The 12,396-nt window shown below is 39.3% G+C and overlaps 1 protein-coding gene across 2 annotated transcripts; it reads left to right on the top strand.

The window, feature by feature from the left end:
- The first annotated feature begins 966 nt into the window (after nt 1-966).
- On the top strand, nt 967-11,390 carry LOC112560898 (meiosis 1 arrest protein-like). 2 transcript variants are annotated; one of them, XM_025233008.1, is made up of 13 exons: nt 967-1,031; nt 1,335-1,403; nt 2,378-2,535; nt 2,948-3,136; nt 3,261-3,380; nt 3,860-3,962; nt 4,261-4,356; nt 4,785-4,864; nt 5,277-5,420; nt 7,162-7,263; nt 8,585-8,812; nt 9,218-9,346; nt 10,033-11,390. In XM_025233008.1, the coding sequence occupies exons 2-13, from the start codon at nt 1,343-1,345 to the stop codon at nt 10,291-10,293; spliced, it is 1,671 nt and encodes a 556-aa protein (XP_025088793.1). In that variant the 5' UTR covers nt 967-1,031; nt 1,335-1,342; the 3' UTR covers nt 10,294-11,390. The 2 variants fall into 2 exon arrangements, with proteins under 2 accessions (XP_025088793.1, XP_025088794.1); XM_025233009.1 differs by having other exon boundaries at nt 989-1,185.
- Nucleotides 11,391-12,396: the final 1,006 nt, after the last annotated feature.

Below are 12,396 nucleotides of genomic sequence, written 5' to 3'. Positions count from 1 at the left end.
TAAATCGCTTTCCCCAGTAGATAATTAGTATATCTGACTGATTTTTTCTGCTGCATCATGGTGAGGATTAGTTTATTTTTACCTTAACAACACCTAAACGGACATCAAGAATGAGACTTAGATCATTTTAAGCATCAACAACAATAAGTTATTTAGCCAATCCATTTTCGCCCCATCGTAAAAGAGGACAGAATTCGACAGTGCTCGGATGGTCCATAAAGTTCAACACGGATCATTTATCCATCTTCCAGAGAAGGAAATTTTATAACAAAAAAATATCAGTGCAGCAGCGAAAAAAAAACCGTCGTTTTTCATCAAAAGTAGTATGAACAAAATGACTGAGAAAAGACTGATTGGTTAAACGCAGCTTTGAGAAGTTTCCAGCAGCACAGTACATGTATTTGACAAGTGTACTGCAGACAAATGGAAGCTTTGTGATCAAGTCCACAGCACGCAAATAAGTTCTTGAACTATTCTATAAAACTAAAAATCCGGTCGCATTAAGATAAGTAATAACATTTACAGGAAGATAGATGTAGACTTCAAGAACCATGCAGTTTGTTCTTCGACATCGCGAGTGGTGCGTATTAGTACTGCAGACAAGCAGCTGCCGTATATCCCCTAACCCGAAAATAATCCACAGAATGGTATGTACAGATGCTCATGATATAAGGTGTACCCCAAATATAAGCCCTTGCTAAGATAGTAATCGATGCGGACGGATTTCGGTAGTCCGTAACACACACACACACAGGCACATCATCATAAAATAATGATAATAATATATAAATAAATAACGTTACGAGTTATTAGAATGCTTCAGAAAAATAAGACCTAATACCTGTTTTGGAGTAAAAATTAATATAAGATCTGGGTGGGATTTTTTTTAGGTGGGTAGAAAAGCACGGTAGTACCAGACATTACTATGGAGACAGCTCTAGGGGAAATCACTCTCACAGATACGCAGACGACAGTCCCAAGATAAGAGATCTCACTTCGCAGCATTTGTTTAGTTCTAGGACGCCTTTCAGGTGACGACTCACTGATTTCATTTCATAGAAGCTGTTATACTAATGCTTAATATTTAAAATAATAATTACTTGTTATTAAAATTGTATTAAAGTTGTTGCAAAAGAGCTGACTACAAGGTCGTAAATCGGAAATGTTCGGCAGATTTATATACAGGTTAGTTTAATTTTCTTCAGTTCTTCGTGTTTATTTTGTCATAAAAATGTTTAAAAATGTTAAATTTGAATGAAAACTCCGGGTAAAAGTTTCATAACAGCTCAGCGATAATGATGAAAGGAGACAGTAGGCGTGAATTTTTTTTTTAGTTGCAGACATGGCTGATAGTTATCAACAAATTCCAACATGTGGATGGAAGCTGGGAGGTCACCAGCCGGGTAGGATTATATTTAGTCACATTTTCGTTTGCCTCATCTGGAATTTTTTATTATTATTATTTATTTATTAACCTGTCTTACTAACTAAATCGGCTCATAAGACAATCCAGTTTCTGCAGAGCAAGCGTCCAGTCTGAAAACTCACAAGAAAACCAAAAACAAAATCCGATACAGGATACAGGGTTAATGATGCGGTGTAAAGTATGATGCAGACTACTGTAAAGGCTTGACTCCCTGAGGAGTGACACACGACTGCGAGGATCAAGCGAAACGAACCATTTAAATTCATTCATGATCCCCACTTGTTCCCAGTAACCTTTTGGTGTTGTCGCAGACTTGGGTCTCGAAACCTTTGCTCTAATTAAGTGTTCCACTTTCTAAAAATAAATAGGTCTGTAAACATAAACTTGTTGGAACCCGAAAAGAACATTATACATGTATTTGAAATCTTTATCTGAGTTTCTTGTAGCACAGCACCATCATTCTCCTGCCACAAAGTTTCCTTTCCTGTACAAATTTAACCACTTCTGGATGCTTTATAAGCAGACTGTTGTAGAGTTCAATATGTTATAACAGAGTACATATTTGGAAAAAAATGACTGATACAGATTCTCCATCATTCATTTAGTTGATCAGCTAGAACTAATCTTGTCCTGTTGTATTACGTTTGTGCAGTATCTCAATTCTATATGAACAAACGATTACACGTTTGCTGTAGGATCTTATTGTGAACAGTTTGCTCCAAATAAATGTTTTTCTATAGTTTTTCTTGCTACTAACTGCTTCATTTATCTTATAAGTACTACGGTTACTTGAAATGTAAACATTAGCTCAGGAATGCAAACATGCAAGTTCAATATTATAACAGAGTGCATGCACGCACAAAAACACACCATTTGCTAAAAACATAATAGTATAATGCTGGTGTGTTATGAAAAGGGCTAACAATTGCTCTGATATTTATCTGCCATAAGCTCGAGCACTGTTACTGGATGTGATCCATGCGGTTGAACTAAACGTATGGGGCCGAGTCATCGCCGCCCTTGAAAATTTCTTCGCCATCGCATCGAGCATTGCCAGGCCTGCAAGTAATCTGGTTTTTACGATATACCTGCTTGATAGCTACCCACAGGTACTTCATCACCTTTAGTGGGCGGACTAATGACACCCTGACGAATTGCACTTTCTCATCTGGCCCTCTTTGTCGTCTCCTTCTTTCTCTCTGTATGTCTCTACCTCAGTTACGTTGGTATTTAAGTGCTTGCTAGAAGTGCCTATACGTTAATCAAGGGATGCTTTTATATTTCTCAGATTATTACAGATTTGTTAATGATGAAAAATAAGTGTCTGAAGAAAAGATTATGGGTTCGTATGGGTGTATAAATCATGTTGCAATACCAAAACCAGCCAATATGCTTTGAATGTGGAATATGGAATAAATTTTTCTTTATTATGTCCCTTTAAAAGACTCGAAAGTTTAAAACACCTTTAGAACTTCCCTTTCCCTCTACCGCCCTATCCAAAATTTGGCTATCTGTCGACAGTTGCTGCTGCCCCTTTCTCCACTAAAAGGCAATTTGTGTAGACTTCAAGCAGCGCTGGACGCTGTCAAGACTCATGTCCAACAGGGCTTACCGTCTAGCCCTCTCTCGTCTCAAGGATGTCTCTTGCGTGGATTAGCCGAGGCGTGTAGCCAGTTTCGACGCTATGTAAATGCTGCAGGACATGTACAGGTTCGGGTACTCGGGTACTTGCTCAAATATCCTATCAATACTGTTCACCAAATAAAGATCTATTTTGAAAGTATCACAATATGAAGTGAATCCCAACAAGACCAAATTATTTTTCTATCAACAGCTGAGAGAAAACTTGCGGTGCCATCAGCTGGAGGTCATTATAATCAGCGGTGCCAATCCTGAAATTCTGGCCAAAGAACTGGACAACGGAAAGTGCATTCTGGACACACACAACATCAGGGTACTGTCATCTTGCTCTGATATGGTCATTTTTCCCCAGGTTCATAAGTCATATATCTAAAGATATCACTGTGGGATATATATATATAACGTATTCGGCTAATCCTTTCAACATATTTATTTTCACACATAGCTGAATCGTAGATGGAAATAGGAAGTCACCCCCATGTTACGATTATACGATTGTTTAAAAAGTAAAACAAGTTCATTTAAGTTTGAATCTGGATTTGTTAGAAACAAAGCAAACGACATTGCTGAAACACAAACACAGCATTGCCCGAATAAAACCTTAGCAAGGAAGGTGAAATAATGATATTTCTGTATTGCTGACAATCATCTCATTATTCGCTCTAGTGGCAGCAGTAATAGAGAAAGTACTTCCTCTTCCGAAATGCTTACAACACCTTCCTTTCTGCCATTCCCCGAGACACCTGATAGTTTTCATGCGATCACTGCTGGAGTTTCTGTCGTATTTTACAGAGGGTGGCGATCGCTGTCCTGACCCAGATGACTGACGACATGGCGGGGCCTCAGACGTTTTCCACCTGTACGTCTGCTTTTGACCTGATCCATCTGCAGACAGGTAAGTGTGCGGTCAACTACTGTAGATGTATGTTGCAGAATTAAAAACTTAGATGAGCTCTTTACCGCTGTTAAGACATCAGTAGGATACACCAGCAACTGATTTTGGCTGAATTTCCAAATGACTTTTGTTTCCTATACAAAACACACTTGTATGACGAAGTGCATGAATTTCAAATATAGACAGCAGCACTAAGCTCAAATAGCGAGCAGCTTTAAAATGTAAGGTAGTGGAATAACCTGACTCTCGAATGATCGCATACAAAATCCCATACCTGTAATCTCTACTTCAATAACAGACGATACTTCTCTTCAGAAGTTTGTCTACACCTGGCTGTTAGACCGATACTCCGACAGCGAGCACCTCCAACTGCACTTGCCTCCTGCGTCTCCAGGTAACAGGATTCGAGTAACTTGAAACTGAAGCAGACCAAGTAGGGTCTGTAAACAAGCTAATGTGTGTAGGGTCTGTCTTACATTATCAGTAAGATGCATTATGAAAGGTAAGATTATTATAGGGTTAATTATAGACCGAAAGCGTTGTAGAGCCATGTAAATGGAGATCTCTTTCTATGTACCTACTATCCACAGCTATGGTGGTAAAAGGCTCTGCACGTGCAGATTGCAGGTGAAGCAAATATGGAGGAGCGGATGTACTTCTGCTTCATAAATATGGTCCCAGGATACATTGTCTGACTGTTGTTCAGCTCGAAGAGTGTTAGTTAGCAAGAAGATAACAACTTTAAAAATATTTAATGCACTTTCAAGACTAAAAATAGAGATAATCATATTTCATCTTATCTTTGCCTCTGAAACCGAACAGCGGACAAAGAGTTAATCATCAAGTGTGACCTTGCACAGAGAATTCTCAACCCAGCGCAGCTGCCTTACTACGAATGCTTTGTAAGTAAATGTGGTGTGAACCATGTGCAATGACAGGCAAGTTTCATGCTAATACAATCCGTTAAGCTCTAATTGTTCGATCTATTCCTAGTATTGACAATGGAGGTTGCTTTTTCAAACCGAGGACTGTAAGTTTCCTTTTGTTTGTGCTTTTCGAAACTTTTCTCATTTTTCACCTGTGTTTGACTCAAAGATTCGTGTCTAGAAACTGAACTGTTGATGGGAAGGGGGCTAATCGCAAAAAAGAAAAAGCAAGCATAGCGAGCAAAATTAGTTAAATCAGGGTGCAAGCTCGTTTGCCTTAGTCGGTTACAAAGGAATTTACGCAAACAGTATTACATTGGATCTGTAAAATAAGTATTTTTTATATTTTACGATAACGAAGCGATAATGCCGTTATCATGTTGGTCAGACCATTCAACCTGAAGTAAACGCTTATGAGGCCAGGTCTGGGAATAGTGATACATCGCTGGACTTCATGGTGCCCGCGCTCACTCTGCAAGCTTCCGCACTCCTCCCTGTGGACAAAGTGTGCGACTCCTTGACCTTCGGCTTGGTGTGTGGGGCATGTGTGCACGTGATGGTACAAGCTTGGCTGAGTACCTCTTTAATGTTCCTAAATATTTATGTTCATGCACTCACACATATCTAAACTGTTACTAATTTGCCTTCTTTATCTCGATTATAATTTATTTCGCACTGTAATCAGTGGTTAGACGAAACACATAAAATAAATACAAATTTACAGAAAAAAATAAATTAGTGATATTGCATGTCTTTCATAATTTTGGATCGAGCCCAGTTAAAGTTTTCAGACAATAACTAATACTTTGTACACGGCAGCTTTGTCATAGTCGCTATCAATTATCTAGAGGAGTGTTAAACGGTGCTTATCGAGGCCTGGCACTCTCGTAAGTCTTGGGAGAGGAAGATTTCCGATGGGAGCGTACCTGTTTCTTATTACACGAATACGTACACTGTTTCTGGCTAGACGAAATATTACCTCAGGCTTTTGTAGTGACCTGTTCCGAGACTCAACGATTTTCCACAGTTCAGATGCTTTGTGTGGTGCCTACTACCAACCCACTTCTTTGGATTTGATATGAATCTTTGCGCTGATCCATAATTATGCTTTATGAAACGTTTTTCACTCTTTTTCGCAGATTTTCTTCAAGGGTAACTGGAAAATTTTGTTTGTCTTTGATGCACCTGGCAAAACTACTTACGTTAAAAATGACCCATGCTTCTCTAATCTTCTGACGAATGCTGTCATGCACAGAAAGGACTGTTCAACTTTCGTGACACAGCACAGGAATACCTATTGGGAAAAAAATGTATCGCAGTCTTTCGGTTCATGATATCCTTTCGTTCAAACCTGTGTCTGTTTGTTCTCCTCCTTGATATATATGTTCCTCTGGTGCCAGAGTGTTACCAAAGGCATTACTCTTATTGCAAATAACTATATTAAAAGAAAAGCAGAAATCGAAGATATAAATTCACACAGAAAGAGAGACAAACATGGAAATAAAGATCCGAAAAGGGTTTATGGGGAAATGAAAACAGTGGTAACTATTGAAAGTTGCCAAACTCATTAAACAAAGCACACTAGCCTATTAAAGACAAACCTGAATGGTTTGCGTTTTTCAGATATCGGTAGATATAGGCGATATAAAACTAACCTAAAAATTCAGCCTCCAAAACCCATCCGTTTATTGATTATCCGCTACGATTCACACCTTCAATCAACGAGCCCTGATAACAGTGTACTACGTTAGGCTGGTACACCATTCACGGCATTGCCTGCAGTCAACACCAGTCAGAGAGAGAGAATGACCGACAGTTCGGATTATTCAGACGCGGACAGTCTGTATTTCTCGTGGTTCTGAAAAATTGCTACTTTAGCACAAGAAATGCAGACTTTCAAAGTCCGAATAACCTCACTTTCCCTGTAATTGGTATTGACGACCGGCAATGTTGTGAATGGTGTACCAACGTGACGTAGTACACTGTTAGCGGTGCTCGTTGATCACAGGTGCGAATCGCGTACTTTGCTAGCGGATAATTAATCAATGGATTGGCTTTGAAAGCTGAAATTTACAGCTTAGATTTATATCGCCTATATCTACCGATATCTCAAAAAATGCAAACCATTCAGTTGTTTTTGAATAATTTGAAGTTAATTAGTAAACATAATTATAATTTCATAGTCCCTGTTATTATTTTTAAAACCAAAATATATTTTTTCTTCTCTGTTTTATTTCATTCTTCTGTCCACGACGTCTGACACAATATATCAGCCTCTACTTGTGAATGCCACCATGTGCTGGCGGTTGGCCTGGGAGGAGCTGAAGACAAATGCTGCCAATTTACGGGGCCTCTGCCAAGAGTTGGTCAGCAAGGTCAGTATGTGACAAGCGTTACTGTTACTCCAATGAGTGAGGAGGTTTAAAGAAAAGTAAAATGAAAAGAAAAATGAAAAGAACATTTGCAAGAGGCTTAATACTCTGTCATTTCCAAAGATGGTGTTGAAGATTTGGAGAAACACCCTGATTGTCATGTGGTTGAGAATTTTCAAGAGACCAGTGTTTCCTGTCTTTTACTTAGCATTAAAATAAGAGATCATTAAATGAATCATTTTTTTTTTTAATTTGAGGAAAAGCGTCTTTCATTTGAACATCACTTAAACTGCAGGATTTGTGACATGGGCTTCCATCGCACATTTATCAGTCCGGTACATTTTAAAGGGAAAGAACACAGTGTAAATGTTCTCTGTCACAAAGTGTAGTAGCTGCCCTTTACCTGTGTCCCACTCTCTAGTCAATCGGCTGTTTCCCAAACCTGCATCTGAAACATACTCAAAGATTTTATAGTAAATTTTTTCCCTCTTTAAAAGAAGCGTTTCAAATTAAATTTCGGTAACCACCCAAAATCCATGTAAGGATTATGAAACAGTTTGTAATTCAAAATTTGTATCAAACGTTAATTTGTAAATATTTTTAACGTTTCAAATTAAAAGTAATATAGGTAAAGACCAAAATGGTTTCAAATTTAATTGCGTTAAATGTAGATAAAATAATGTTGATTTTAGTTTATTGGTAAAACTTCCTTGTCAAATGATCATGCTATATGTTACTTTATGAAAGAATAATGCAATACTTTGATAACTTAATTCTTGAGCAGGAACAACTGGTATGATAATAGCCTTGTATCATATTCAGTCTCTAAGTCTGTGTGTGTGTGGACATAGAAAGAGTTTGACAGCTACATTGTATCTCAATTGTGTGTGTAAACCAAATCTTTATGAACAAAGAAAAGTTAAAAGGTCAAGACTTCAGTGACTAACAGTTATAAACCTTAAGCGTTTGTCAGATGGGATTACCTCTAGATGACTTCGAAGGCTAAGTGTTCTTTATATGCTGACGTCTTCTCATGAAATATGAGCATACTCTTGTTAATAAGCGACGCATAAACAAAGATCAAACAAGCTTTTTATGAAAGGTCAAAAGTCATGATCTTTAATAAAGACATAGTAAACGAGTACCAGTTAGTGAGAGGGTCTTACATGCGAGAGCGTTTCGTTGACTGGGTCTTAATCTTCATATTTTTTCTCAGAAAAAATGTTGAAAGGAGGCTTTCGCAGTTCTGGTCCTCTTCAAGCAGTAGTATTTGTTCCCCATCGCACGCAAGAAAGTAATCTTGAATCTGTGGTGCTGTGCCTAGAAACAAGCGGTCTTGCTGCAACTAAAGCATCAGTCTGGCGTTGTAGAGTCCTCGTTGCCGCTCTTTCCTCGGGGCTTGTTCATACTGCTTCCTGCCCTCAACAACACCTTGCTACTAAAGGCCATCGCAAATAAGGAACTGTTGCTGCCTTCCACAGTCTCTGACACTTTCCTTGACGCAGCAACTCACGACACTAGCGTTCTGAGGGTGCAGTCATCGCTAACGCAGGTAGGCCATCTATTCTGCACTCTACTTGCAAACCGGAAGTGTGCAAGGTCGCCGGATGGACGTGCCTTCTCTTACAATTTCCAGCGATGGCGGGGACCAGATACATGTTATTTTCAAGTTTCAATTATGTTATGCACTTATTTTTCATGGTTTTATGCACTTATTGTGTGTGTGTGTGTGTTTAGACAAGAACCATGAGTACGACTAAGTTTTTTATTGAATGGACTACAGGTACATTTATAAAGATTATTTGTTTCTTTCTCTGTACACACCGCCTTATTTCCTTAGAGACCGACATCAGAAATCGTTGTTTGTCTGCATAGATTTAGAAACCTACAGTATTTTTTGTCGCAATAACATGAAGAAAAAAACTGTTCCTCCTGCAAGACATGCTTAACCTTGCAGGTTCCATTGGTGGAAGAGTTTAATCCCCTCAACTACAGTTCCGGTCTGGCAGCTGTGTTGCTGCATCAAGCTGCATCAAAGCAGTTCGTCAGAAACAGGTCCTCGGAGAAATGCAAGACCGCCGCCAAGGTACTTGTGTATATACTTCATTGATGTTGACTTGCTTACTTCAGAGAAATGTACAGCTGGACTCTTAAACTTTCAACTCTGAAACAACATCGGAATCGTCAAAACTAGCTCACAGTTGTGCTCAAATGAATAGGCATACATTTACACGTAAATATGCACACACATCAGCTGTGTAGTGAATTATTTCCATTGATTGTAGCTTGCGCAAGATTGAACGTAGATGATTGCGGGAGTGCCCCATAATGAGGAAAGGCAGAATGTTTCAGACTTGAGCAGTTTAACTTGTTGGGTGAATTAGATGAGATGAATGAAGCAAGGACACATGTAAGTATCATATCCGCTTCCTTGGTCAGTTCATTGTGTGATTGACTGCACTGGAAACTGGAAGAAGAGGGGAGAAAATGTTCTCATCTACACATACTTATTGATATTCAACCATTTGTAACCAATGCAGCATTTGTTTTATTAATTTAAATCTTACCATTAAGAGCACCATAAAAGACAAAGGAGGTATTGTTCCCATCAACCCTACACCACCTGAACCTTCTTAAAACCAAACCACCTTTATTAATTTAGTTTAACTAGATTAATTTGGGATCTTTTGTTCACAAACAGAAGCTCTCTGTGGCCAATTAACACATACATTTTTTTACGCTTTTCTTCTCCTTCGGCCCTGCCGTGGTCAGACTAAAAGATCTCATGCAGGGCTACACACTCCTCTATCGGCGCTCAGCATCCGGCAGTCTCCAACAGCCGGAGCCTGTCTTTTCACCAACGGCCCGAGGACCGGCGACAACAGATGTCCAGAAGGTATCAGACCATCACACACGCCCATCAGTCGTGTCCAAAGGCATCACAGCAAAGGCGAGCACCAGACGAATTCTTGCTTGAACTGGAATAGGGAAGACTCACTCGTGCGACCACGTCATTCTGGTCAGAAGTTTTAGTCGCGATGATGATGATGATGATTATAATGATGATGATGACAATAATAATAGCAATATGTATCATCTGTCTGTGTCTTTCTCTGGGCTGCACTGGTTTGGCACAGGTCCAGAACAGAGAACAAGAGGGAAGCAGAAGATATGTCATGCGGTCACTTTATTGTACCAACATCAGAATTCGCTTTCGTGCAAGTTAGCGCTTGAGCACAAAGACGGTTAGAGCTTGCATTCCGAATTCCTGCCACGTGATCAAAAACATCAAGACTGCCTGTTGACTGCATACTGACGTGAGATATTAATCGCATCATCAGTATATTGATGTGGATTGTAACTTTTTTCCAGGAAGTCTTCCGAACAGTACTTTCAATAGAAATGTTATGATTGCATTTTCGAGTTATGCAAGACTGATCTTGTTTTATTTTTTTTTTCTACTCATTAAAAAGTAATATTTATATTTTAAATGAAATAATAATACGTGAGTCATTTGATTACCTAATGGTCTTTTTTTTTATTTTTTGTTGCTCAATAGCTTTCCCGTCCTTTTGTTTTACGGTAACGAAAGAACAGACAGGTCTCGTGAAGCCTAACCATAGAAAGATATGAATTTTAGCACAGTGGTGCTGACAGTGCAATAAACCATAGCGCTGTCATCAGTTTGTCGTTTAAGCGTGTTGGTATCTTGGGCTTTGTTCACTTGTGTTCGTCGGTTTGTTTTGGACTTTTCATGAAAGGATACGCAAACAAATTTAAAATATATCATCTGGCATATGTCAATGACCCGTTTGCTCAACACCCAAAATACTCTTGTTACGTAGCGAGGTGTAGGCTTTGTGTGGGTTTTTTGTTTTTTTTTTTCAAATATTCAATATTTCCGACTTGTAACGAATTTTTTTTACAGCTTCTTTAAATTATGGGGGTATTTTTGCTTCACAAAATTATTGGTAGCGTTTGTGCCACGTTTTCTTCTTTTTAAAGTATAATTTATCTCTTTACTATTTTTTTCATTAAAGTATAAAGTATCTGTTTACTACTATTTTCGTTAAATCGTTTTTAAGGTCTTAAAATCAACTTCTGCATGATTTTTCAATCCAAAATAAATTTCTTCCACAGCACAGTATTCAATTTAATTATTTAATTTTGAATATACATTTGAAGGTATCTCTCACCTGTTTATGTACCTGCAGAGAGAAAGAAAGATTGCGTGAAGCATCTTTTTTGCCATTCCTTCATTCACCCATTTATCATCTCTTTCTCTACCTCCCTATCTGTATCGTTCTGTCTGTCTGCCCCACCGCACTTCTTTTCCTGTCTCTCTCTCGGACACGTGTAAAAAGCCAGTATTTACCCTCCCTGACGGCACAGTGCAGGGATGCGCTGGACGGCCCTGAAGGATAGTCTACAGGAGCGGGATGGGAGTGAACGACAGGCAGATGAAACGGTTGTCAGCGCCATTATAAACACAAGCTGCGCACGGCAAGTCGGGGGCTGGGCTGCAGCGCCGAGACGGTTACAGCAGTGCGTGATGATGAAGTAGCACCCAATTACCCGCCTATCGCTTCTGTCCGCCGAACGTCACCTTCTCTCATCTGATCATCTGTCATCACTGGGTACTGAAGCAAATAGTCTCACCTCTCCCAGCTGTTCGTGCGAGAGCTCTGTTTAAATCTGTTGGTCGACAAGTACTCAGCTGGTCAACAAGTTCTCACTTGCTGATTTGATTGTGAAAGACATTTTGTTACTGTATTAATGACTCGAGGTCGGAACTTTGTCTCCCTTCATTCTCAGTCCTGGAAGTCTTGCTCGACACACTCTGACTTGCAGACGCAGGTTGTGTGAAGATATATATAATTGTATGTGGGAGATATCCGTCTTGTTTATTCTCTCTCTGGGAAGTAAGCTTACGGTAAATGATCCAGCAGTTCCTTGTGAGAAGAAGCTTGTGTATGTGACAACCACGATGAAGAGTCCCTGGTTCCAGCATCCTATCGTCATCGTTAGCAATGTAGGAAGGAAGATGTACAAGACAAAGATGTGTGACTGACAGCTCTCATTTCTGCTTTGAAGAAACAGTCGAGTTAATGTGAACACACACCTCTCCTGAGAAAG

The sequence above is a fragment of the Pomacea canaliculata genome, linkage group LG3 (genome assembly GCF_003073045.1).
Source record: "Pomacea canaliculata isolate SZHN2017 linkage group LG3, ASM307304v1, whole genome shotgun sequence".
In the NCBI taxonomy this organism is placed as follows: Eukaryota; Metazoa; Mollusca; class Gastropoda; order Architaenioglossa; family Ampullariidae; genus Pomacea; species Pomacea canaliculata.
The sequence above is the reverse complement of the archived record's forward strand: the minus strand, read 5'-3'. Positions and strand labels throughout refer to the sequence as shown.

Coding starts and splice junctions, on each gene's coding strand:
- LOC112560898 (XM_025233008.1), top strand. CDS start 1,343: ATGGCTGATAGTTATCAACAAATTCCAACATGTGGATGGAAGCTGGGA. Junction 2,536..2,947: donor TGCTTGATAGCTACCCACAG/GTACTTCATCAC, acceptor ATCTGTCGACAG/TTGCTGCTGCCCCTTTCTCC. Junction 7,264..8,584: donor GCCAAGAGTTGGTCAGCAAG/GTCAGTATGTGA, acceptor TGCTGTGCCTAG/AAACAAGCGGTCTTGCTGCA.